Source organism: Podarcis gaigeae, assembly GCF_964106915.1.
Source record: "Podarcis gaigeae genome assembly, chromosome: 10".
Classification (NCBI taxonomy): domain Eukaryota; kingdom Metazoa; phylum Chordata; class Lepidosauria; order Squamata; family Lacertidae; genus Podarcis; species Podarcis gaigeae.
Genome location: NC_139686.1, coordinates 12,299,965 through 12,327,876, shown reverse-complemented (window position 1 = coordinate 12,327,876; position 27,912 = coordinate 12,299,965). Strand labels below are relative to the sequence as shown.

The 27,912-nt window shown below is 40.8% G+C and overlaps 1 protein-coding gene across 50 annotated transcripts in view; it reads left to right on the top strand.

Annotated features, from left to right (window-relative positions):
• Nucleotides 1-27,449, top strand: part of C2CD5 (C2 calcium dependent domain containing 5) — an 88,043-nt gene extending 60,594 nt beyond the window's left edge. For 21 of the 50 annotated variants that reach the window (XM_083699901.1, XM_083699878.1, XM_083699870.1 and 18 more), the window contains 12 exons: nucleotides 498-635; nucleotides 2,280-2,343; nucleotides 7,027-7,088; nucleotides 8,758-8,856; nucleotides 9,733-9,822; nucleotides 11,957-12,044; nucleotides 13,000-13,086; nucleotides 20,603-20,644; nucleotides 22,499-22,600; nucleotides 23,528-23,715; nucleotides 24,338-24,484; nucleotides 25,992-27,449. In XM_083699901.1, coding sequence (XP_083556027.1) covers nucleotides 498-635; nucleotides 2,280-2,343; nucleotides 7,027-7,088; nucleotides 8,758-8,856; nucleotides 9,733-9,822; nucleotides 11,957-12,044; nucleotides 13,000-13,086; nucleotides 20,603-20,644; nucleotides 22,499-22,600; nucleotides 23,528-23,715; nucleotides 24,338-24,484; nucleotides 25,992-26,132 — 1,248 coding nt within the window. In that variant the 3' untranslated portion in view covers nucleotides 26,133-27,449. The remainder of the gene's footprint in view (nucleotides 1-497; nucleotides 636-2,279; nucleotides 2,344-7,026; nucleotides 7,089-8,757; nucleotides 8,857-9,732; nucleotides 9,823-11,956; nucleotides 12,045-12,999; nucleotides 13,087-20,602; nucleotides 20,645-22,498; nucleotides 22,601-23,527; nucleotides 23,716-24,337; nucleotides 24,485-25,991) is intronic. The other 29 variants (XM_083699904.1, XM_083699872.1, XM_083699893.1 and 26 more) reach the window with 3 other exon arrangements.
• The last annotated feature ends 463 nt before the right edge of the window (nucleotides 27,450-27,912 follow it).

Here is a 27,912-nt window from a genome sequence, read left to right as displayed (position 1 = left end):
TCCCTGCATTTCATAGAGAAAGCATAAGTTGTAGGTGGATTCTTTAGTCTAAGAAGATGCTGGTGCTGCATCCATTAGGTTCTCAGTTGGGTACTTCGGACAGGAACAGTTAAACAGGCAAACACTTTATTGCTTCCTCAGCTCTTGAACTGCAGTATTTCTGCTTTAGGGGATGCTGCCTCTGTGCTTTTTTTAGACTGCAGAAATCATGCACCCCTTCATCCACTGCCAAGCAAGGAAGGGAGGAAGCACCAGCAATCGAAAGGTGCACTTTGAAGAAGTTCTGCGTTGCATGAATTAGGACCTGATCCATGCTATTCAACACTTCTTCAGATTGTACCTTTCAAGGTGTTGAATTTGGCCCTGATGATAAGGGGCAGTGCCTGTACTTTTTGCCTTTGTTTTGGAGGAAGGGTATAGTGGCGTGGCATTTAAAATAAGCGAGATTTAATAAAATAAGGGATGCATACATGTTTTCATACCATTGTTCTGCTTAGGAGGCACCTGAAGAAATTATAGGTTCGCCCATTCCAGAACCAAGGCGTACTAGGGTGCTAAGATCACAGTCTGAAAGTTCTGATGAAATTACAGAATTGGACCTGTCACATGGGAAAAAAGATGCTTTCGTCTTGGAGGTATGTTCTGTAAAGTTTAGACTTCTACATGCCTTCTGAAGAACTTAAAGGGTATAAAAATATCAAAGTTGCTAATTAAAGAATACTTTCTTGTTAAACACTAACACATCTATTGTGGTGCAAGCTACTGTGAACTAGATTCTACTTCATGAAGTATAATCCTTGGGGAGAGTTGGGGGTGTCCACTGTCATAAAGTATACGATTGTTTGCCTTACACGCCTGATTTTCTATAATAAAAAGTTGCAGGAATTCAAAAATTTTCATGGTAACATAACAGCCCTAGGAGAGGCAACTCTAAAATTCTTAGTGACAAACTTATAGTTTAACTATCCAAATTATCAGATATGCTCTATCAGCCAAAATAGACTAGAAAGGGGTTAGTGGCCTACAACAAATATTTTTTAGCTCCTGTTTGATCAATGAAGACCTAAGTGTATAAGTTGTTTGTTATTCTCAGCATTCATTGAGCTCTTCTGTTTTTTCATTTCTAGATAAGATTGCTTTGATAATTATTAACCAAAGTATTGCTTTATTTGTGACATTGAAGGAATATAGCTGTTCAGAATTTTGTATTTTGGTTGGTTGGTGAAATTGTTGCATCTGCTTTCTAACCAAGGTCAGAGATTCAGCTAAGGAACTTAGTAGCTAAGGGAAAAATTGAACAAAATATTTAAGGGACCTAACAGGTTTAGGGAAATGAAAACTGAAAGAGCAGTCATCTACTGTCTGGTGGTCCAAAAAGTTGGGAGCGGATGCCTTTTCCTCTCTTATTTGTATTTTGCTTTAATGGATAGCTAGTCAAAACTATTTTTTAAAAAACAAATGTTTTTCTAGAACATTAAAAACTCTGAATTTGTTACCTCACACAAAAATCTTAAGTAAAAACTAAGTTTGTTTTGGGTTTGTGTCTTTGCCTTCTTATTCACCCCTTACCTAACTGCCTTACCACTCTGTCCAATGTGGAGATTTGGCTGCACCAGTTAAGAAATGTTGGAGAGAGATAGGGGAGGTGTTTAGTGGAGGGAGCCAGGGGAAAATGGTATCCATATGGTGCCAGTGGTAAAATTGAAGAAGGGGCTGGTTTAGCAGGTTTGTTTGCTTGCATCCCTTCCCTCTCACAGCCCAAACTACAGCTAGTGCCACGACAGATCAGGAAATAAAATTTTTATAAAGTTGGCACAGCTATTCTTTATGAAATAAATATATCTTTTTTAAAAAATATGGACAGTTGTTTTATAATCATGAGCATTTAAAAATAGTCCCAAATCAATTGAATTGTCTTGAAGAGTGAAAAACCAGTTGAAATGATTTTGGCTGTGTTCATAAACACACTTTCTCTTGAGCATGTTACATTTAAATTCCAGCTCAATTTGTCCAGGGGCAAACTTAGTTGTGATGGTGATTTTAAGCCTAACTGAAGTTACCAAACATGTTTTTAGGAGCAAAAAAGCCTTGGCTATACGTATATGCATGTATACGTATACGTATATGTATACATATACGTATATGTATATGTATATGTATGTATCTGTATGTATCTGTATGTACCTGTATGTATGTATGTCATACAGTATATGCTGTATTCATCTTGATAAATTCAATTTCAGAGTGCACAACATAATTTATATACTGTCTTTTTTCAGATTGATGATACCGATGCAATGGAAGATGTTCACTCTTTATTAACAGATGTCCCTCCACCTTCAGGTATGGTAAACACTGGTTTCTAATTTTGTTGACTTTAGGCAATTCTCTCCGACAATAAACTGCCGATTCTCTTCATTTGATGAAGAACCATGTAATCGGGTATATTGGACATGTTCCATCCAAAGGTGGGGAACCTTTACTTTTGGATTGAACTGTTACTTGCATAACGTGAACTGAAACTGTGTGAGACATTTAATGCTATATATCTGTCAGGGAACTGACATCAGAGAGAAAAGCGGAGGCAGGGCTCCAGAGCGATGCCGGAGAGGGAACCAGTCGGGGGGAAGGAATTCAGTGTGACACCAATAGAGAGGAGAGGGAGATGGAGGAATCGGTGTCAGGGCTCCGAGACCCTTCAACCGAGACCAGCGGAGAGAGCGCTGGCACGCCCTTGCCGTCCCCTTACCTGCGCAGACGCGTTCCGCGCAGGGAACACAGGCGGAGACTTGGGGTCGAACAGCTTTTATGCTGGAAGAGATTCAAGAAACGCCCACTGACGGATTCTGCAAGTGACTAACAGGTCACGGAGGGCGAGCTCTAACCCTAAACATGGTTGAGCAAACGATCTAACTGAAGTGGAGGCAGTTTACACACGAGTAACCCACCCATAACCATCACAATATCTGAATCACTTTTGTTAGCCTGGACTTTAGATCAATAATATAATACCCTCTGAAGAGGATATTATCTCAGTAAGATTTACAGTGAATTTATAATGTAGATCAGAATTATTACCCCCCATATTAGAGAAGTTTCTGAGGTTGAGAGATGATGGCTGCATTCATATATATACTGTCAACCCACAGACTGAAAACCAGATTCCATTCTGGTGCTTCTCCATCCTGGTTTTTGCATCTCCTAACTCAGAATGCTAGTTTGATGCTCTGAATTAATTCAATATTGGTTTTAAGCCTATTTTCCTCATCTAACTCCACAGGATTGATAACCTTGGATACTTGTTAAATATTTGTCTAAAACAGGGTGGATTCATTTACAGTATCTCTCTAATGCTATCTCTTCTGGCACAGGCTGAGATAAAGGCTGAAAGCCCAAACTTGCACAATCCTCAAAGAAGTGCTTGAGTCCTGCCTGGCTCTATGAGTGTGTTTTCGACTAAGTTGTTGAAGGATTGGTCGGTGCTGCAATACAATCTACCAATAAGCTGTGTGCATTTCAGTAGCCGTTGTGTGGGTGTTTGTTGCTTCAGTATCGGGTTGCTTATAATGGCTGTGCCCTGATGAGGTTCCCATGTCCACAGAATCAGATTAGAACAAGTTGAGGGTTGACTCTTTTCTGACATGCTTTGCAGCGTGACCCTGAAGGTCTGTTCTCCAAATGCTACTAATGTGACCAATCTTTTCAGTGTAGGTCTTTATGTGATTGGTCCCTGGATTAGCTCACTTTACTCGCCTTCCAACTTTTTAGGATTTATAAAATAAAAAAGAGATGACTTTCCTTTTTTTGTGCTGGCACCACAAATTAGAAACCTTCATATTACCTGCTGAAGGGTGATTAAACATGCTCAGATTAAGGGGATCCTAGCATTGATTCAAGGTTCTGCTGGTTAAGAATCCATCCTATTATTGTTGAGCAGTTGGTTAATAAATCTGTTGTGTTCATAGAAATTGTATATATTCTTGTTCACGGGTGGCTAATCCTTTTCAGGCCGAGGGCCACGCTGACCCCTGGTGAACTCTGGGGCTGCATGTAAAAGTGGCTGTGGTAATAGCTGCAGTTCTCAAGGCTTGCTTTCCAAAAAGCATTCCCAGCAGCTGTTTTACACTATTTTAAATCATTCATAATAGCTCATAAAATTGCATTTGTTTAAAAGGACAAATTCTGAGGCAGTCTTTCAGGGGCTCACAAAAACCCTTTGGCATTATAGTGTCACAAAAAGGGATCCATGGGAGCAGTCAGTAAAAAATGAAGCACAGGGGAATGGACATGTTTTGCAGGTAATAAAAAACCTTTTTGCATGGAGGACCAATTCTTTTTATTTAAAAATGCTATATTTTGGGGGTGGTCTTGGTTACAAGAAGTCAGTGTGTGTGGATATGGCCTACAGTAAATCATAGAGTCGTCTTGCATACCACTACAAACCGTGCTGACTAGCCTGAGATTGGGACAGCCATACTTGCACCCAGAGCTGGACTGTGCTTTCTCCAGTGGAGGGTCCTTTGTTCTGTTGCTGGAACTGGGGGTGCCTGAGTTTGACCCTGAGGTTTAGAATGCAGAAGCCTGGCTGACAAAACTAGAAGCCCAGGCTCCTGTTATTTAATATTACTGTGATGTTGCTTTCCTCCTCTTGGCCTGGTCAGCGGAATAGTATTTTCTACTTGGCCTGTCTAAGGGATCCATGCTGCTTGCCAATCCTAGGAGCCAATATAGATTACCCCATTCTCATCTCTGCCCAGTGGTTGTGTATAGACAGTATGAGATAGCTCACCAAGCTAGGGTTTCAGTACTAGTTGGCGGGGAGCAACAATGGGAGGCTGTTGTTTTGCTTTTGTGGGCTTCCCAGAGGCATTTGATTGACTGATGTTGGTAACAGGATACTTCCTACCGTTGATGGATATTTGATTCGATCCATTTGGGCTTTTCTGACGTTCTTCCACAGTCATGGTCATTCCCCCACCCCACTCTCTTATCTCTTGAAACTGCTTAACCTCCAGAATTTGAAAACACACTTGTACTTTGCACTGTTTGAGGCCCTGCAGGTCCAATAACAGATGCCGCTAACTTGTACTTGAATAAACTGCTGTCCGTGAACTGTCTTTTAGGTCAGTAAACAGAAAAGGTTTCAAAGTCAAACAACTAAAAAGGGTACAGTGGGTGGGGCGCTCAGCGTGCTGAAATGCTGTGTTCTTCCATTAACTTATCAGTTTCATGATTTTCTGCAGTGCATCACAACTGTATAATAGCAAGATTCTGTCCTTCCCACCACTTCACAGCCCTTGAGAATAGCAGAGACAAATGCAAAATATGTGGAAAACCTTTTGGATATTGCCTTTATATTATCTTTTAGTTACTTAGTTTTATATTGGCTGTTTATTAACCGCTTTGAGGACTGTCATGTCAAAATATTCAATACAAATTCTATAAGTAATAAATTATGCACAATCACACTTCATGGGCTAGTGAGTCTACCAACAACATCCATAATAATTGTTATATTTTAGTGTCCATTTGTTTTCATTTCTCAACTTCCAACTTGTCCACAATCTACTAGCCACTTGACACTTTATACATCATTTTGTAGTCCTCCCTCCAGTATCGTCTTTCTTCCTTTAAACCATTCCGGTATTTTTTGGTAGTCAGTTTCTCATATACAGGCTAGAATAGATCTATTTATTTTGCTGCATTCCATAATGGATTTAAGAGGATTTGTGGCTCTAGGAGTGCCCCCTGGTGGAATTTCTCAGCCACTATAGAGTGCTAGTGGGATTTATTTCTCACAAACACTTTACAAAGTGTATTTTGTTGATTTTCTCTACAATTATGAGAACTAGAAGGTTGAAAAATATCAAAAAAAATCTCTTCTTATTCAATCTATCTTCAGTCACCTAGACTGAACAACTGATTGGATTTTGCAGTTGTTGTTTTTTTTAATCTGACTGCAAGTACTTTCAAAGGAACCACCTTATATTGCGTTTGACCATTGGTCCATCTAGCTCAGTATGGTTGACACTGACTGGCAGCAGGAGTTCTCCATAGCCCTACCTGGAGATGCTGGGGATTGATCATGGAAGTTTCTGCTTGAAAAGCAAATCTTGTGCCACTGAATCATGGCCTTTCTCCAGTCGGGGATCTCGGGCTCATCTCATATTTTTACTGTTTTCCTGCATGGTTGCCTAAAATACGTAATCCTGGCCACTTTCACAAGTGGGGTGTCAGGCACTGGCTGGGCAATTAGAAATGGTGGGAGGCTGCAGCTGGAAAACCCTCTAGTGAAGCCACAGAAGAGGAAGACTCCAAACCCAGGGAATGTTGGTGGCACACGGAAGACAGGTCAGAGGATGAAGGGGTGGAGGCAGAATGGTTGAATGCTGAACAAGCAACAGGCTTGAGTGAGAGAGAGGAAGAAGAGGCAGAAAATGGCAGTAGGAGGTGGGAGCTGAGGCTGCAAAAGATTCACAGGAGCCTGCTGGTCCTACTGTATGCAGCTCCCCTCCCCCATTGTCTCCAAGCGCTTGGAGAATTTTGCATGTAGCAGAATGACAAGCCCAGAGGTTGTAGCGGCCCCCTCCCCAGCAGAGTTTAAGACTGCAGGGAAAACGGCTGGATGGGGAGGAGACTTAGGGGGAAGTGATCAGATCATCAGTTCTGGCAAATTCTTCAGTGGGGCCAGTCTCGCGTAGGATTTTCTTGTTTGTATTCTGTTTCCTTGAATAAAGAATCAATTTTACAGTTCAGCTCTGAGTCTCCATACTGACCTGCAGTTGAACCAGCCTTGACATTGCATTTTAAAAACTTTCTGTACTCTTACTTTTTCTAAGGATTAGCACACATATTTGTGCAGAATATTTCTGGATTGTGTTTTCTGATATATTAAGCTAGTTGAAAATCTAGCTGTGAAAATACACAAAACTTGAAAGCTGATCATGTTACACAGCACCATAATAATGTTCTCTGCTATTAATGTTCTCTGCTATTAAAAACAATAACTTTTATGTGATTTGGCAGGATTTTATAGCTGCAACACAGAAATTATGCCTGGTATAAATAACTGGACTTCTGATATACAGGTAAAGAAAAAAGCATGCAAAAACAAAAATTAAATGCCTTTTCTTTCATAGTGAAATGTATAATCTCAGACCTAAATAATGATTTGTGTCTAACACAGTGTTTAGCATTCATAAGAATAATTATCCATGTAAAAAAATTATAGGAGCAAGATCCCCCATACCATCAGTTCTTTATAAAAAATTAGGGCCCAGTGGTGGCACGATGGATTGTATCTAAAGGTGCCCTTCCACTCAGAGAAGGACCATTTTTACACCTTCCACTAGAGTCCCCTTCCTCATCCTGCTGCCCTCCAGATGTTTTGGACTACAACTCTTACCAGCCATCACCAACAACTGGAAGGCAACAGGTTGGGGATGGCTAAAGAGATTGTTTGGCTTCTGCAAACTGTGCTCAAGATGAAGCATAAGAACTGCTATGAAACCCACCTTAACAAATGAATGAATGGACCTGAATATCTCTCTTCTGCAAAGGTTTACAGGGCACTTTACAAATATGATAATAATAATAATAATAATACAACATAAGATCCAAACATAAATTGCAGTGGGGAAAAGGCCACACAAAGCAGGAAATACTGTTTTTAAAATTTGAGGAGGAAAAGTATTTGGTGCCCCAAATAAAATAGTTTGCATGCCCTGCAAGCCTTCCAGGCACCACATCTAAATGTGCCTTCTTCTCCTTGGTTGCTAGCCACTTCACCTCAGGTGGAGTTATTCAAACGAGAGCGCTGATAAGATTATTTTAATACACAGCCAAGTTGCTATGGGAGTAATTACTGTTCCATTTACCTGGGTCCCAAACAGTATAGGGCATTATAGCTAAGTGCTAGCAATTTGAATTGCACTCTGAAATGCACCAGGCGCCAATATTCAATATTACTGAGGTTTTGTTCCCGATGACCAGTCTCAGTTAGTGCCCTACCAGCTATGTTCTGTGCAGCTTTCAGTTTCTGAGCTGTGTTCAAGTGTAACATGTCACCACCCTCATCTACCAGATTACGGTAGTCTAATTGGAGCATTACCAGAGCATGGATGACTGGCTATCTAGAAGAGGTCCCAGTTACTACACCAGCCTAAGCTGGTGAAACATATTATGTGCCACTGATGTAACGTGAGTCTGTTGTGACAGACCTAGGAGTGTCCTCAAGCTGTGAACCTGGTGTGGGTATGAGTGTAATCCCATCAAGAACAGTTTTAACACCATCAAGCAAATGAACTATTACTCCACGGAAGTGCTCATCAAGATTGAGTTTTGTCGTAGCACCATGTGAAGTTTTTGTGGAAAAATGCTAGTGGGTTTCTCCACTACCCCCCTGAACCTTCAGCTCACAGATATTTGAAACCAAACCTAAAAGTTAAACTCTAAACTATGTTCCTAATCTTTCCCTTCTCTGGTACAAACCCATGCCCCTCCTTTATATAAATACATAGCACATATAGAATTTACTTGCACATACCAACACAGGTTCATGGCTCTTAGTTGTACTGTAAAATGGAACAGACAAGTTCTATCTGTGTTAAGTCATCCTGGATTTATTACAACAACAACAACAACAACAGCAACAACAACAACAAACTTCATCACCTCTCTCAACCTTAATTACTTATATGGTCTGTAATAAAATTATATTTAAACAGCAACTCATTTAATTTGTTGTTTCTGCTTTAGATGTTCACATCAGTGAGAGTCTCCAGACTTAATAATGTTACCCTAACAAACCAAACACTCAACAAGACCTTTAATGATCTCTGTGAGAATCTGCTCAAGGTAAATGAATGGCTGCTGGAACTATGGATGTGTTTGAACTATTAAGTTTTTTTGCCAATGGTACGTAGAATTACTTTTCTGTCACTTCTCAGTGCCTACTTTTCTGCTTGTGGCAAACTGTGGAGTGGATTGCATAAGCTAATACTGAATGGGACAATGCTGGCGAGCGGGTGGGCACAGCCTCGTAGCAAACGGTTGTACTAGATGACTACCTGGTCCATTCCAACTTTAGGTCTCAGGAAATCATATACAAATGTTAAATGGCACATAAGATAATGCAAGTCTACATCTATTTTCTTGTTAAGACACCAGAGTAAGTATCAGTGTATGTGATTCATTAGCTATCTACTTTAAAACATCAAGGGTGCTTTTCACCGAAACTCTATTCCTGAAAACCACTGACAACATACAAATCCAGTAGCAGCACAACACCTGTGCCAAAGATGGAAGATTTCTTGCATGGGCATTTCTGGAGTTTGACCAAAAGCCACACATTCAGCATGGAGTGACAAAGGTTGGCAACTATACAGTAATTAGCAAAGTCATCAGATGATTCTTAAATGCCATTTTAATGCCACTGTAAGAAACTGAGTCTCTTCCCCCCCCCCACATACACATTTGCAATATATATCTCCAAATGTATGAATCTTTCCAACATATCTTTTGCAAACCACTACAGGCAAGGGTCCAAGTATGCCAGAAACAGCATACTCAAAATGATTCATGCACACTTTAAAGGTAGATGGCAGCATCTGCTCACACTGATGTAGCTGAAGCAGGGAATTAGAGTTGGGCTACAAAGAAATGAAACCCAGACTTCCACCAATTCAGAGCATACTAGATACATAATATATACTAATTTCTTGTGTTCAACAGAGCCTGTATTTTAAACTTCGATCTATGATTCCTTGCTGTCTGTGCCATGTAAATTTTACAGTTGCTCTTCCAGAGGATGAATTAATTCAGGTAAGCCAGTCCATTCACCTTTTTGTATTTGAAGCTCTTCACATTAATCTGTGACAGGAGCAGACTTTGAAAAAGTAAAGCTGGTCAGGTCAGACACAGGTGATGCTGAAAGCTCCTTCCCAACCATTTAGTTTTACAATTTTTAAGTTTAAAAGCTTGGCCTGCTTAGCAAACAAAGTTTATGAAGATACTTTGGAGAATGACAGTTGTAATGCTCCTTTTGCTCAGTTGCTGTAGGACACACATTCTCAAGAATGTGGCTGTTTTCGGCAAGGCCCTGGACATTGTATATAACTTTGATAATTTAAATGTGTCTCCACAGAAATGTTCATGTGGTTCCATGTAATTGCAGTGCTCGTTGCCATTTCCTTTTAAAATATGTGTGGCCATGCTGTGAGCCTATTTTAGCAATTGCTGTATTTAAATGAGAGGTTTGACTGCATTCTAACCTTTGCAGTTATTTGCATGCCCCAGAGTATGGTGAAATCATGTTTAATTAAATTTCTTTCTTTCAAAGTTGTTGTGAGGAATGCTGACAGAAACAAAACCTTACTAAGATTACACTGTTGCATACAAACTGTTTTGCTATTTTAAAAGGTTTTTCAGATGGTTGTAATGCTTGTAATTGTTTTTTGTTTTTTTAAATGTGCTGTTTTGTGGTTTGCTGCCCTGGGCCACCTTGCAAGGAAGGCAGAGTTTTATAAAATCTCAAATCAGCCATACAAAGTACCATTGCTCTGGATAGTTGCCTACCATTTTTCCTTTACACAGTCCCAGACATCTTTATTTCTAATTACAAGTTATCAAAATAGGCTCATTCAATGGAGTAGTTTGTATTGAAAGATCATTGAGTTGGATTCAGACTATTACAGTCACACCTGCCATCAGGTTCTGTTGATTTTGGGGGTGGGAGACAATGGGCTAGTCCAGTGATCAGACCCAATGCTGTCCCATGGCGCTAGTTTTGGATCTAGCACAGCCCCTCCCCCATTTGGGGGCTTTCTGCAGGCTGCTGGCAATCCAGCCTGTGGCACTTCTGCCCACTTGCATGTTTCTCAGGCAGAACAGAGAGTTCCCTGTCAGTGGAGTAACACTGGCATCACTCCATCAGTGGAAACTAGCAGGGCTTGGTAGAGGAAACCTCTGTCCAGTGCACATGAGCCCTAAAAAGAAGGCGAGATCAATTGCAACCTTAGGTTGGATCCAATCCATAGTGATTAGGTTATGATGTTCTGTAAAAGTTTTGCTTTCAAACCTGTCTTGCACCCACTGCACCCGAAATGAGAGTCCAGGATTGGCAAGGCACAGGGCAAATCCTCACCTAATTGGACAGCTTGCCTGCTGCCCGGTATTTCTCTCTCCACCCCACCAGCTGTGGAATGCGCGTAGGAGTCCCCTGGCATCAGGGGTTCACCCTGATGTGGGCAGTTTTCAGGAAGGCCTCATCCGAGAACCTGGATGGGTGACGGGCAACCCTGCCCCTAAGCTGGGGCCAAGGCCTAATTGGTGCCCCCAATATTCCTTAGCCCTCTCCCCCCGCATGACTGATGTTCCTTCTGAGTGCCCTTCACTCACCAACAGATGTTCTGGAAATAAAATGCCAGAAAACATCCTGACTGATGAGGAAGGCAAAAAAATCCCCCTCAAACAGCTAAACATGTGGAGGGTAACTAGTGACAGCTGATGCCCATAGCAAGAGTATGTGACAGAGGGAAGGTGAGCAGGGAAGTCACCTCCAACACTAATGTGTCTCTGTGTGGCATGTCCAGTATTTAAATACTTGGTGTGGTCCACAGATGCAAAGTTCTGGTTCATGGCAAGTCTCTGTCCCCCAGGCGGTCAATTAAGCTTGGACTGGCACCCAGTGAGGGCCAGTGGAGGTGCACTTCCCAACACCTCTTCAAGCCCAGTTGGCTCCTTCACCCTTGAGCATGCCATCTGCTGAGATCAGCAAGTGAAGATTTCCATTAACCACCAGCTAAGAAAAATGCCATGGTTAAGTTAAAAAGCAAAGTGTGAAGGTTTGCACAATGTGTGTCTGTATATCTCCCCAAAGTGTAGATGGGGTTAATTTAAAACTTTGAAATAAAGTCTAAGGAATAAAAACCTGACAACATTATATTTACAATTGCAGGTCACTGTTACAGCAGTTGCAATAACATTTGACAAACACCAAGCTTTGCAAGCAGCTAAAACTCCTGCAGAAAAAACATTACAAAGAGGTAAACACATTGAGGAACTTGAAACTGTCATCTCTTGCCTGTTATGTGTGCTATAATTGTTCATTGTCACAGCCATCTCAGGATGTCCATTCATTTAATTGGGCCTAAGTGGGTGTCATTAGGCGCAGCACTGCAACCTAGACACCCTTTCCTAATGTTGCTGCAACATATTTCATCTTTAAAATCATTACGGTCAAGCAGCTTTTATCATTCTCAGGTTTGCTTTTAACCACTTCTTGCAAGCTGTGGCATATTTCACAAGCAAGTGAAATAATCATACATTTATGCTGCTCACACACACACTGGGATGGTGATGATGCATGCAGATGCTGGGGGTGGATTGAAACTCTAATGTATTTAATCCCATGCCTTGATTAAGATTGGTTAATTTAATTGTAGTGTGTGCAGTGACTTACAGGGTGTGAGTCTGAGAGTAAACTGCATTAAAGTGCCCTGCGTTCATGCCTCTGGGGAATAGAATTAACATCAACTGAAGCAATACCTGTGGCTAACCTTAAGGCGTGATATCTCAATTTAACCAGTGATTTTTCCAGAGGGGCACAGGTCTTCAGGGCATATTTAGAAAGAAGCTGCTGGTACTACTTAATCAGTTAAGTGAACTGTAGTTATTAGTGAACATCTCTTTGCTTTCCACTACAGTGGATTGCTAACGAAGTTGTCCTGTTAGCACAATGACTTCTGACTGTGCAGCAGGTCATCTTTTTTTCTCCCCAGGGTAAATCCAGAATAGATTGGGGGAGCAGAAGAGAGGAAGAGGAAGTCCCATTGTGCAGGCAGAAGTCCTTGAACTAAAGGGGCAATTTCATTGGATACAACCAAGTCTGTGGGGGTTTTTTTGTTTTGTTTGTGTAGGTAGGTATATGTGGATTTTGTAAAGGAGAAATAAATTAAGGTTTTTGTGCCTTTCTTCTTCTGTTTTTGTTTTTGTTGCCAGCTTCTACAGACAATGAAGAACAGCTACAGTTTACCATGGAGCTTTCTTCTGATCCTCATGCTCCCCAGCAATTCTCGCCAGCAAAAGGTTGGTTAAACAAAAAGGCCATATGCTTATCTTCCTGTGTTCCATCCACTTGCTCCTTTTTTGTTTGTCAACCTTAGAAGTAGCCCTGTTACGCAATGCAAGTTTTTTGTTTGCCAAAAAGACTTCATCCTCCGGATATGTGAGGAGGGCGAAACAAAATGTTCTTAATATGTCCGCTGTGCAGTCTCTTTTTAAAAACAGGGTGGCTGCTGCTGAAGAGGGAGCAAATGAACAGGAACAACGTGCGCTTCTTTTACTGCTCTTCTGATGCTGCTTTGAGCTGCTGCCAAACAGCCATTCTAGTCTAGAGACAGCTGCATTTCGGAACAGTATGAGGTGGTTCATCTAACTACAAAATGTGCTCTGAAGCGATGGGTTTTGCTGAGTCTGAATCAAGTCTTTTTGGAATTTTAAGAATTGTAAATATTGTAGATTATTTCTCTTGGAGAGGCAGATATAACTAACAATGCACCGTGCCAGGTATTTTCCAAAGGAAAGGAAATGTTCCACCACCCTCATCCTAAATCAGGCTTCCTCAAACTCATCCCTCCAGATGTTTTTGGCCTACGACTCCCCTGATCCCTAGCTAGCAGGACCAGTGGTCAGGGATGATGAGAATTGTAGTCTCAAAACATCTAGAGGGCCATGTTTGAGGAAGCCTGTCCTAAATCTTTATCCTAATACAGAGGTTGTAGACTTCACAGTGGGGAGCCACAAAATGATTAATCCAAACTAGGGAGATGAGGCAAAGTATGTGATTTGGCATAAGTGCAGAGTAATGATCGCTGGAATATATATTCCAAATTTTGCATTAAACTGATGAGGTCTAAACAGGTAACTACCTAGAAAATGAGATATTAGCATTGCATTGGAAAGCTAATTTGAAATGCCATGTCTTGTGAAAGTGTTTTGCTACTCAAGTCAACACAGCACATCTGTAAAGAGGTCAAACGTATAACGCTATACATGTCTGTTGTGAAGCAAGTCCCAGTAATTTCAGTGGGCTTACTTCAAGGTAAGTGGACATAGAATTGCAGCCCGAATCAACAAAGAGTATTGTGATACATTAAAAGATGAACAGTTTTATCATGGTGTAGGTGTTTGTGGCAAGAGCCTACTTTGTTGGATATATGAGGTTCCATCCTGTTGAAAAAGGTGTATGTTCAACAAATGAACTTCAAAGAGAGGCTCCAGCAGGAAAGTGCTGAATGAGAACTTAATCAGTTAATTTTATGTGAAGAAAATGTATTTTTGCTTATTAATTATTGTGGATAATAACATTTAGTCTGTTACAGATTTTAAATACTGTATTTGTTATGGATTTTAGTTGTATGGATTTTATTGTTGTAGCTTGCTTTGATAACTTTTTTTGGTGTAAGGCAACAAAATAATTTTCTCCATCTGGACTTGACTAAATCTTGACACAGTTAATTAATGCAGGATATGTGACCACCAATTTCTGCTCTTGTGAATGGTCACTATGCTTTATGAAACAAGACTCATTTTGTTTTTACTACAACATCAGGAGTGTAATTAGGGAGAGTCCCAGAGACCCGAATCCCACAAGATGCCCGGAGTCTTCCAAAGTGCAATGCCCAGGAGACCACAGCCAACCACCACCTTAATTTTCCCAGAGGCTCTTGTTTTAATTTTAATATGTATATAAGCAGCCCATAGCTCAGAATAAGCCCTGACAGGTAAACTTTGCTTTCCCCACCTTGGAATGTGAGCCTATATTTGCATGTACATACACTGCAAATTTGTGTCATAAGCCTGTGCCCCAAGTCTTTGAAGTACCTAACAATGCTCCTGTGCAACTGATTAACATGGCTATCCTCTGGAAACACTTATCCCTAAAGTCAGTTTTAACAGATTATGCTAGGTCATTGCCAAGTGAGGTAATTACACAGTTAGTGTCTCGAGGAAGCTTCTGGAGCAACACACTATTGACCACACAAATACTTCAACAAATCTATCCTGTTGCTGAGTTTCTGTTTACCAAACCCTCCTCTTCTTTCTACAAATCAGAATCTTCTGGAATTCCATGTCTTTCATTGTGTAAACTTAGCCTTCTTGCAGGGTTTCACTGTTGTTAACTTATTTGGCTTATTCTTTTCCAAAGATTAGTAGGAGACCCTATTTGTAAAATAACTGCTGGCCAGTAGAGGGTAGTCTACTCCCTTGTCAGCAAACAGTGTGTTTAACATTAACCATGGACGGTCTGTGAAACGCAGCAAGCATTTATGTGAGATCATCAAGGTTCGTATCGACGCCTCCCATTCTCTAAAGAGAATTCTTTCTTTTAGAAAGATCTGTAATTGATTTATGATTCATAATTTACTTGAGCTCCTGTGAGAACTTAATTATTAAGTTCATTTGCACTTTCGGCAAAATAATAGATCAACAAACCAAACATTTATTACGTTCCCACTAAACCCCCACAGAGTGCAGTGTTAATGTAATGGTGCTAAAGGGGTATATTCAGCTTACAAATAAAATTCCTGCCTGATCAGGTTCTGTTTTTTAAATTTCTGTAACGAAAACACAGCTTGGACAATTGCCTGCCTGCCTTACATAAGGTCTTGGAAAATTGTTTTGCGTTACCATAATACTTAGGTCCTGGTTTTTTCTGCGTTTTGACTAACAGCCTGCTGCCCTCCCTGCTTTCTCCCAGCAACTTTGAGACAAACTTGCATCAATACAAAAGGATCAGGGAGCGTCTACATACAAATAAGCATGTTGTTGCCTAGTTAAAGCATTATGTTCTGCATGTAGTAAAGTATGCAGGGAAGAAGGCTAGTGTGCATAACTCCTGTTACACATTTCTGCTATATTCTTGGGAAAAAGTAGCATGTGAACAGGCCCTGTATCTCTAAAACAGAGAGACCTTAACCTGAGTAATGCTGTTTAAATTGTACTATGTACATTGTGGGTTCATGAAGGCTTCAGCCTGAATTTGTTATCACTTTTCGGAAAGCAGGAAGCATTGCACTCCAATTAATCTTGCAAGTGAGATTGATTCACAACTGCAGGCATGTAGTCTTTATATGTACACATACACACAGGCAACACATATGCACCTTCATAAAAGTGCAGACATTCTTTTATTCATATTGTTGCATTCTTATTGTTGCACATTACAAGAAAAAAAAACCCCTCCCAGAAAGCAAAAACTGGGACATGAAATTCTTTTTTCACTTTGACTTTTCACACAGATACACACATGACTTTTCTCTAGAGTTGCATGCACACAGCAAGTATTGCTGTGGTGTGTTGACACTAGCTAAGCAGGCATGTCTGTCTAGGAAATCTATAGTCCAATAACACCTGATGTGTGTTTAGTTTGGCCCCTCCCCATCACTTTTTTGTTCCTAGCTTCCTTCAAAGCCCCACACCTAGCACTGTTTCATACGCAATTTTAAAATGTATCCGTAAAAATGCAAAGTGTTTATATGACAAATTTGTGTTTACAAGCACATCATATGTGCACAATCATCAGGCAGCAAGGATTGGTTATAGCTCCTTTAGTGTCAGTCTTTGCTTTGCTGTTGTCATGTGGATAAAATGAGCCCTAGTTGACATAACCCATGTTGATGGTGCTGGGCTAGTGTATAGCTGCACTAATAAAGAGTTGCCAAGGGCACACATGCAAAATAGGGGAAATTTATTCTCCTGGCTTAAGATTCTCCAGCCTGGGCTGAAACATAACCTTTTTATGGTTGACAGAAGTGCAGATTAAGTTAGTGAAATAGTGTAGTTAAACCGTGTTCTTCCATAAAGAACTGACATGATTTACATTGATTTGTAGAAATTACTTCAACCGTGGTGAGGTAACCAGTGGCCCACGGGTCAGATTCAATCCACCAGCCTGCCAACTTGTCTCTGACTGTCTAAAAGTGACAGTCAGAGCACTGCCTCTGGCAACAGCTGCGTTCAGCATAGGCAAAGGAGGTGGGCAGCTCTTTGAAAGTATCAGAGGAGATTGGGAAACCATTTGTCTCTGCTGCTTGTGATATCCTACCTACCTCCCTCCTCAGCAACTGCTCAGAGCAGTGGTTTCTAATGTCTTTTGTCTCCTTTACTGTTGGGAAAAGCGAGGGACGAGGGAGGCTGGCTTTATTGGGATCCACTGTCTCAAGGCAGCTGATGCTCCATAAATGAACATAGGGAGAGGTTGCCACAAAGTGCCTAGCTGCACCCACTGGTGGTTTGAGCCCTCCAGGTGGTTGGCCAAGGGGGGATGTGACTCTCAAGCAAAAATTGGTTCACTGACACTTGATTTAAACTGTAGTAACAATTGTGTTGCATTGATCCTATAGTAATCAAACCAGATTTTCTTTAGCATAGCAGCATTTGAACACCTGGAAAAGCTTGTTAGATAGCCAGCACCCAATGACAATAATATACATAAAATATAAAGAGATATTTTAAAATGCTGCTTACATAATGACTAGGGAGCATTTTTTCATTCAGAGTGAATATAAAAGTTTCTCAGTAGAGAACTGTATACAATCATATGAAATATCCATGTAGCTTAATGTCTGTAACCTATATGAAGCCCTCGTTCTGGGGGTTGTTGCCTCCGTTTGTGCATAGAGAGGTTTGCTTTTATGATGCTCTTTGCAAAATCAGCACCTTGGAGAGCAGAATAAGGCTGGTAGTCTGGGGCTGGAGACATCCTTTCATTTGGGTGTGTGTGTATGTGTTGAAAATAGTTTATTACAGCCATGGTTGCCTGTCCTATGTGTTTGCTTTCCCCACAGTCAGCCATTTCAAACCAGAGCAGTTCATAAACCTGCAAAACTTGCTTGATCAGAGACAACCATGGCACTAAAGAACTAACAAACAGCAACACACAAAAACAAAACTTGCCATCTGTCTTCAGTCTGATTTTGCTTAGTGGAAGCCTTTATGCAGTATTTAGAAATCTGATGAGAGAAATTTGTGGCTTTTTCATGCTAGAACAGATGTCAGCATGTGATATGTCAGTAAGTTCCAGAGGTTTTGTGAGGTTCAGACTTGCGGCTGATTGTTCTTTTATTACAAACATATATTTCTTTGTCAATTTTCCAGTTTCTTCTTTGCATGCTTACCTGAGGACCATTAACAAATTTTCAGTTCTTTCTTGAGCCTGGTTTACCTTGGTCATTCCTGTTTCATGCTTCTAGGGCGCTGTAGTCTATACTATTATGGGTTAGTTTGTGTGGGATGAATATGTGGCAGATCATGGGTTATGCCAGGGAGTTCAAATGTAGTCACCTTTTGGATTCCTATCTTGTTGCCCTGTGAACTGATAGACCAACTTACAGATGTCAGCACCCTGGTGAAAAAGTTCTGAAAATAAGAGAGCTCATCTGAAAATAATTATGATGAGCTCTCTTAAATATTATGAAGGTAAACACAAGCTTCCTGGATTAGAATTTATTTCATTTGAACAAGACATAACTAATTTTGGGTCTGTTGGACTCAGAAGAAGAAAGAATGTGGTATAGAAATGATAACAATGCAAAAGATAATTGGATACATGCCAGTCAGGGCACATGCCTCCATTGCTAGAAACAGTTGAGATAGGCTTTTTAAAAATGTTCTGTTGTTAGCCTGCAGTTCTTACAGAAGAGCTTGAGTAATAAATTACTTGGCTACAAATGAGTACACCCCATGCTAGGCTTCTAAAAACAAGACTCAATCAAAGGGTGGAGGGGGCGGGAACCTGACTGAGGACAAAATAGAAATGAACAATAAAGATCATGTTTGAAAGAGAAGAGGAAATTCATAGGAAAGAAACAGTTCAGCAGATTTGAACCATGTGATGAAACTGCAGGGTATGAAACAATGATGGTGGTGATGAGGGCTTAGAATTGGGCACCCTGATTGGAGTGGCACTTTTAGTGGAAAGTGGAGAATTATAGCAGAGTCAGTATTCAGTAACAGGAAGATTCATACGGGAAGAAGAGAAGCATAGAAGCTATGAAGGGGGAGCATTAGGTAGCAGTGCAGGACATAAAAGTCCCTTACCCCACGAAGAAAGGCAGATACAGTATAGATACAGTGGTGCCTCGCAAGACGAAATTAATCCGTTCCGTGAGGCTCTTCGTATAGCGGTTTTTTCGTCTCCCATTGACAGCTTAGCGGATTAGCGCTATTAGCGGTTTAGCGGCTTTTAGCGATCAGCTGTTAAGCGGCTTATCAGCGGATCAGCTGATAAGCGGCTTAGGAAAAGGGGGGGGAGGGGAAAAAACCCACAGGAAATCGCAAGACATTTTCGTCTTGCGAAGCAAGCCATAGGGAAATTCGTTTTGCGAAGCGCCTCCAAAACGGAAAACCCTTTCGTCTAGCGGGTTTTCCGTCTTGCGAGGCGTTCGTCTTGCGGGGCACCACTGTATAGTTTCTTAGGAATCCCAGATTCTGCTCACAAAAGTCCAGGGATTATCAGCAGCCTTGCATTTGTGATTATATATTAAAGCTTCAGTTCTGTAATTATACCATGCACTTATGGTAGAGTTCACAGAGGTAATTTGGCTCCCAACATTTGGGATACTTAGAAAGAGAAGAGTTCTGCATGCTCAGCTTCCGCTTTAAGTTCTGAGAGGTAAAAAGCATTCCTTGTGATCTTTCACTGACAAAAATTTTGTGAGAGAAACTGTCCCACAAATTTTGAAATTTATCATGTACAATTTTTAAAAGGTTACACACCTTATAAATTTAATCTGTGTCACTTGTACTAGCTGTTAAAATTTCCCCACCAATAATTAGTGGGGTCAATTTTACATACTGTACTTGCAACAAAGATTTTCCCTTCCTTTTCTTTCTTTCTTTCTTTCTTTCTTTCTTTCTTTCTTTCTTTCTTTCTTTCTTTCTTCTGTTGGGCTCAGTCTTGGCTTCTGCAGGGGAGCAAAATGGCTAAGTCAAATATTTAGACTTTGTTCTTTCCAAGATTTTTAGAACTTAGTCTCTGCTTTTATAACCTACATGCATAAGTGCATCATTCTATCGTTTCTTCTTTTTCTATTCTGTGATTATCAATCCTTGCTCCCTCTGCTTTTTCAGTTTAGCTGCCTATTCCATGTTAGGTTAAGCATTAACCCTTATTCTTGCATAGCCATTCTATACATTTAGGTTCTATGGAGCATAGGAAGTAAATGTAGCAACTTCGCAGGCTACATGCTTCTTTTTTTAGTACTTGTAGTTCAGATTTGCAATCCCTTGCTATTTTTAAACAGAGAGCCTCCTAAGTATGGAAGGCCATAGAACTAGAAGAGAATCTTTTTAAGGTGATATCCAAAGACGCTTTGCCAAGAAAAATCAGTCCCTCTTGAATGTAGTACAAAGTTTACTGTATTCTGTTGTGAACAATAGGTTGTGCAAAGTTACTGTTGTGTGAAATAAAACCAGAAAACACAACACAGGGATTTCTCTAGCAGATTACTCACTTTAAAATTGACATGAAATAAAAATCTGTATTAATATAGTTAATGTTTCTTATGTCATATCAGTGGAATTCATTTTGTCTTATTAGAGGACCTGGAGAATGCAAGTTCCCACACAGCTGTCCAAAGAGGTGAGTTTCCTTGATTTAGCTATAAGCCAGAACAGGGGATGCATTCCTGGCTCTATTGGGGGTACACTTGGGATGTGGCTTCAAGCATTCAGGAAGTATGTACCAGTTGCCTTGGAAAGCATGCTCTGATGTGGCTTATTGATATCTGAATATGCTCATCAAAGTGTTTTTATATACATTAGGGATAGCTAGAATTAGAAGTGATGGGTGGTCTTATATTGTCGCTTTGTCTTCCAGAACAATTTTCAGAATAACTGGTTGTTCAGTTCTTCATCTTCCTTTAATGTTATATTGAATTCCTCAGTTGTTGTTTTTTACGGAGGACTGGAAGGGGATGGAACTAAAGATCAGTTAATACATAAACAATGCATGCTGCTGTGGAATTCTTGATACCAGTCTTGGTGCCTGCCTAGGAAAACTCAGTAATCTGGGGGGGGGGGGGGACGGGACGGACAAACCTTCAATTTTCACTGCAAGCAAGGGTAACGATCTTGAAAAGGAAGAGGTGTTTCAGCAGCACAAACAGGGGCTTACCTGCAGTATATTTTATTTCCTGCTTATCAGGAGGAGTTCTGTGACTTTTAAATTAAAGCTGAAAACAATTGCTGAACTTTTGATCTAGTGAGCTTGTCCGGGAAGCTCATAAGCTTGGGTTTAAGAGTTTGAGTGGCCATGCAAGCAACCCCAGGTGTTGGATTCAAAACATCAAAGTTGTTGCCAAAAGGGTGCAAATACTTTTCATTTATTTGTTTAAAAGATTTGTCTGGCATGGATACTGTCGAGGGTGAGGTGTGATATCCTAAGGACATTATATGGGAGTTCCCTCATTCATGCAGCCCTGTGCCAGTTATTTTGTTTATTATAGTGAAAATATCCTTTATATTTAAAAATATGTGCTCAGAGCTGAATGACTCTGTCCCATTTGACCACTGTTTGCACCTGAATTCACAACATCAGGTTACCTGGGTAATTCACACCACTTATATTTGTCCAGTACAGGTCATTTCATGATGTATTCATTAACTAAACATATCACAACACTGAGCACTTCACACTGGTTCAGACAGTCAGCAGACCCCATTCAAACTGCAGCCAGCAAGCTCTCACCCAGCAGGGATCACATTGAAGAGAGAGCTGTACAAAACAGCATGTGGGGACCATGTACACTGGTGCCATGATTTGTACAGTCACAGTGATCCTCCAGATCAATTCGTTCTTGCAAATTGCAGCAACTTTGTGAATCTGTTCATGTGATCTCTGCTTCCTTGCAGTCCCTGCTGGTGGCCCTGCAGACTCCCATTAGGCAGTTTGTGTGGACCTGTCTAGTTTCTGCTCTGGACCAGTGCCTGAAATTGGTGTATCTAGGGAATGGAAGGTACTTGTGCAGTATCTTCCTGCTGATCATCATACAGCAGAAGGCTCAATTTGAGCTGCCTTGTAGAAGCCTCCACAGTGATCCCAAGCACTGTAACTTTCAAAAATGTTGGACATAATTCACAGAATCATCAGAGTTGCCAAAAGGGCATCTCTTGAAGCACCGCCAAGCACTCTGAAAGCACTGTTACAGAAAACTGCAGCAGGTACTCTTTTGAATTCACTGCTGTAGAAATGGATAAAACAAGACATGTATGCATTTATCGTAGGGATGATGTTTCTAGATGTTCATACTACGTCGGTGAATCATGTCCTACCAGTAATGTCCAAGCAGAGGCAAGCACTGTGTTTTCTTGGAAAACCACTTATTCTTGGATGCAAATAATTGATTCATCAGAAGGAGCACTGCAATGGGCAAAGGGGCATCACCCATATTTTTTTCCTTTGTTTTTCCTTTTGTTTTTCTGTCTGTGTTTCCAGCAACATCAGTTGATTACAGTTCCTTTGCAGACAGATGCAACAGCTGGATAGAATTCATTAAACTGAAAGCTCAGACCATAAGGCGTGGATCAATTAAGACAAGTAGGCAGTCATTTCTACCACATTCTGATCATTGGAAGCGTAGTTCTGATCTTTCAGTGGCAAACGGTGGAGCTCCCTACCCAGTAGTGGCATTGCAAAATCAGTGTCCGAGTGTGAAAGCTGCAGACACACAGCGTCTGTTTTTGAAAACATTAATGCCAGGTTGATTTTGGAGCACATTGTTCTGTGCTCCAAAAGTAAACTGCCAGTAAATATATAGGTGATAAATAGGCTTGTGAATTGTACAACTAAAAGGTATACATACCGTGTGGCAGAAAGTGTATGTATACATCAGTGAAATTCTTCAGACTATGCAAGGATCACCTGCATGATATTTGTGGCAGCAATCACTGAATTACAAAGTGGTGAGTTTTTAATTTTTGTTTAAGTAGTTCAATGGCTGCAGGTATGACTTTTGCTTTAGTTACCCAAGATGAAGATTTACCTGGAAGCTGACAGCAATGAAGAATTTGTCCAAAATTTGAAAAATGCTGGACTGGAGAAACATGTCAACTTTCACACTCTTTCCTGTAGACTTTTTGTCGTTCCCTCTAGCAGAAATTTTTACCAAATCGTGATACCTTTCCCAACCACTCCCTCCCTCCCTCCGCACTACCTGTGTCTTCACACTTTATAACTGATCATTTGTATGTGCAGCTGCTGGCCTCAGTGTTTTCTTTTGCAGGAATGCTACTCTTCTTCCAAAATTAAATCCCATTCAAGCTTTTTGTCTCTCGTTTGCATGTGCTGCATGGTTATTTCTTTTCTATGGCTGAGCATCACGGGCAGCTGAATGTTGTCACCAAGCTATGTGGAAACCATGAAGAAGGCTTAATCTGTTGGAGCTACCGATGCAACTGTCCATATATTGAGTAGTTATTCTCTGTCTGTCTCCCTTCTTTCCTTCCTCCCTTCTGCCACTTGTAGCCATTTCATTCGACAAGCCAAGTCCATTGACAGAAGGACAGTCCCGTCGTTCTGGCTCATCCGGCATGAGTTCCACTGTGCCAGTTGTTAAGATGACACCTCTTTCTTTCATCGCTGGGGCAAAAATAACCAAATACCTTGGAATAATCAACATGTTTTTTATACGAGAAACCACTTCTTTGCGTGAGGTAAGCTGCGCTGGAGTTCGCCTTTCTCTCATGGCTAACATGGCTGATCTTGGGGTTTATTTATGCTGGGTGCAAGAGATTCAGCAATTCAGAATTAGCAGAAAAATAAAGGGCATAAATCTTGCTTGAGCAGATTCCAGATTATCATATCTCCATATACCTTCACTATAAGCAAAATCCAATGCACAGTTGAATTTGGTGCTCTTTTTAGCAGATTAACCCAGCCCTTGATTGTGTGCTTGCAGAAAAGATCCATAGTATAGCTCTGCTAGATAATTTGAAAAATATGCAGGTATGCTATTATAAGGTATGCTATTATAAGCAAATTGTCACACAGTCCCATCTGTTCCTTGTATGGTTTTGAATGCTATTTGTGGTTTTTCATTGCTTTTTTGCTGATAAATCAGACTGTTTACTTGGAGGTTTGAAGTAGTAGTTCTCAAAGTATGTGTTAACTCTGAATGATGCTTTAGAAGACTAAGAAAAACGACACAACTCTTTTGGAACAACTGTTGATTAGTTTTCACTTGTTTAGAATAAATTTGAAACTAAAGACCAGTAAGTGCTGGGGATGGTTTTACTAGTGCCTTTCCACTAAAATGCTTGTTGGTGTGTTTTATAGGAGGGCGGTGTAAGCGGTTTTCTTCATGCATTCATTGCTGAGGTCTTTGCAATGGTAAGGGCTCACGTGGCAGCTCTCGGGGGAAATGCCGTTGTCTCTTACATCATGAAGCAGTGCGTGTTCATGGAGAATCCAAACAAAAATCAGGTAAATGGTGCTTGAAGAGAACACTGTATGTCTGCACATAAACGGTCAAGGACTAGAGAAGCCTAACAGCATTTGCAATGTACTGGCATTCAGGCAAGGTTCTCCTAACTAATCAGTCTGTTACAATATGAGATCATCGCAGCTGCAGACAGCCAGCTTGTTTACATCACATGATGGGGCTGACTGTGGGAAACAATGTTACAGTCAGTTCACAGGGCAATTCACCGGAATTTGCTCAGTGTGTAATATGAGACCTTCCTCTTGCGTATGTACAGGAAGTCTCTCTCACTTGTTTGCTGAAGTTTGAAGTGATCGGACATGTTTTCTGTAATGCTGCAAAGTCAGAAATAAAAGTATGTAAATAGACGTTTCTGGCTATCTCCTTTCCCTGCTATGGAAGCAGCAGGGAGTGGGTGTGCACTTCCCACGCTGGGAAGTGTCGCCTACCGAGACCTAGCCTGGAGCCTGCGGGGATTGCAGCCAGGGAGGTCACCGGAGACCAAGCCAGGAGCCTGAGAAAGGCTTGTTTTCCAACACAGTCAAGAACTCCTGCTAAGTAAACAACCTACCTGTTAATCACACCATGTCAAGTGATTGATGAGTGGGTTATCCCACTCACCTGTCAAAAGTTGGCACACGGGAGTGGGGGCAGATGACAGTCTGGCTCACAAGTCCAAAAGGATCCCCCACCCCTTCTTTAAAGGGTTTGTGACAGCCCCTGGGCCTTAAAATGGAGCAATTAGACTTTTCATTTGTTTGTAGCTACTGGAATTCTTGGCTAATAAATGTGGCTGCATGATTTGGCTCCTTTTGTGTGTGAAGTCGCAATAGAAGCACAGGGAACGGAGGGCTGCATTTTCCAAGAAACACCACAGTTTTGGTAAAATATATATATAACATTCCCACTTTTTACGGACAGGAGTCTTAAATCCCGATAAAAAAGGAACAGCTGCATTTATTGCACTGGGCTCCAAAGGCCTTTTGAACAATGTGTACCATTCCAAAAAGGACGTTGGCGAATTGTCAATTTGTAGCTTTCTGCTGTGTCAGCTTTCAAAGAAATTGAAAGGGAAACACATGAAAAGTGAGGCTGAAAAGGCTGAGCATCCTTAGCTTGGAGAAAAACAAATGTTTATTTGTTGGGGCTGTTAGGGAGGGCCCTATATTCACAAAATGAGCTGGTGTAGGTGGAGAGGAAATAATTATTTACTCAGGCCACTTCACACAGAAACCATCTGTGTGGTCAGAAGCTTCTGAATCGCTAGTACTACTACTTTTGGCCTCTGCTGTAACCATCTGCAGAAAGCTCCTTCTCTGCTAGCGTTGCTGCAGCTGCTCATCTGTAAACTTTTTGTCAGCACTTGGCTGCTTCTGGCAGCAGGGAGGTACAAAGACCTTGTCCGGTAGCAGGAATTTATTTGCACATTTCAAAGTTCTGTGTAAACAATAAGGTTCTGTTTAAAGTCCAGAAGATATATAACTGGATGCCCGCTTTCTGTCTTTGCAGGCACAGTGCCTAATAAACGTCAGCGGAGATGCAGTAATCTTTATACGTGAATCGGAATTGGAAGGAGCAGCAAACCAGCTCTCCACAAATGGCTCTCAACCTACCAATTCAAAAGATGCTGTAAGTTACATGAAGAAGTGAAATGGCTTTAATTATACCTCGAGGTTATCTTCAAAGTGTCAGATGCCATGGCTTTCATTTGTTTCTTTTCAATCAGCAACACTCCTTATATTAAGGACTGCTCCGTTTTGAGGCAATCATAAATACTGTCCATCAGATTTCGTAAGAGCCCCTGTGCACACAAAAGAACATCTGTCTAAAGGAAGAACTGAAAATAGCAGATGTTCATCAGAACTGAAGTCATCAGGATATCGCCCTGTATATTATAGGGCCAGAACAAAAAAAATCTTACTTGGAAGCTATCAGAAACAAATGTTACTCATTCTCAGAGGGAGGAAGAGAGGATTTATATTACAACTGGAATATAGCTGACAAATTCAAATCTCTCCATGTGTTTTGACAAAGGAAAAGCCTGTTCAAACAGCACTGCCAAATACGCAACATACAAAGTAAACATCGCTTTTGGAACTAGTGACAATCATCGCCCACATGAACTGGACAGACTGGATGTAGCTGCATGTTAAAATATGTTTTTTCATGTTTGTGAACTATTGGATATTTTTCTATTGTACATTTTTTAATTTTAAATTGTTAAATAGAATTATGATAAAATAACTGGTTCAGATAACTATCGACATTTTTTGTTATTGGAACAATAGCAGTAGATGAAAACCTGCTATCTGAAGTCTGTGAAATCCTAGCTGCGTCTGAAGAGGAAATCAGGGCTTTGGATTTCACAGGTTGCAAATACAAGGAAACTTGGAGAAAGAGCAGTATTCTAGAAAGGCCACCACTCACAGATGGTGTTAAATATGGTACCTAGGAAGATGAGGATTGCTGCAGTAAACAGAGGATTAGACACACCCAGAGGGATTTGATAGAATATAACAGTCCGTAGATCTGAGAAACTGCTATTAACAGATGCGATCCTAGACACTTGCATGCGTGGATAGGGGAGATAAATGCATGCTGAAGCATGAAATATGTTTTGAAAGTTTCTGTGGCAGCAATCACTTGGCTGAACAGGCATGCCACTTTTATTAAAACTGGCTTGCCTCTTCAACTGATGAGTAGCTGTAGGAAAAACTTTGAAAACCTGTGGATGCACTTCTTCCCTCACTCATGGCCATATAGGAGCCCAGCTGAAGTGTTTTTGATGGCCTCCAGTGTGGAACTTGAAGAAAAGGTGTAAACTTGAATGTAAATAGATGACATTTTGCTAGATCTAGGTACAGAAATTATCTATTATTTGTCCAATTCAGAGATTCCATTGTAAATGAGAATGATGAAAATCACATTCCTATTTGCATAATAAAGCTTCTTTCTTAAAAAAAAAAAGATAATCCTGATTTGCTCTTTGGGAGAGGTGGTGAGGAGGTAAGCATGCAACAATTTTGGGGTGGGTTATATCAGTTGCATATTTTGCATTAGTCACGCTCAGAGAATACCCGCTGAAATTAATGAATTCAGGCCCCTTAATTACAATGGGTCTATAACCACATTTCCCAGTATCTATTGGCTTTGTTGTAGAAATAGCTAGAAGCAATTGCGGAACACAATCCTTGGAGCTGCTTTGCAGAGATACATTGAGGACATACTGACTGCTAGATTCTCACAGGTTGTAGAAGGTAACTAACAGGTGCACTAACAGAAAAATTAAATGAGCCCCCCCCCCCCAAGTTCTGTGAGTGACGTTCAGGAAGTAGGGTCTCAGCTGGCATACTAGATGGAGTTGGTGACTTCTTGAAAGCTGACACAGAGTCAGTTTTCTTGATTCTTTTATCTTAATTCATTTCTAACT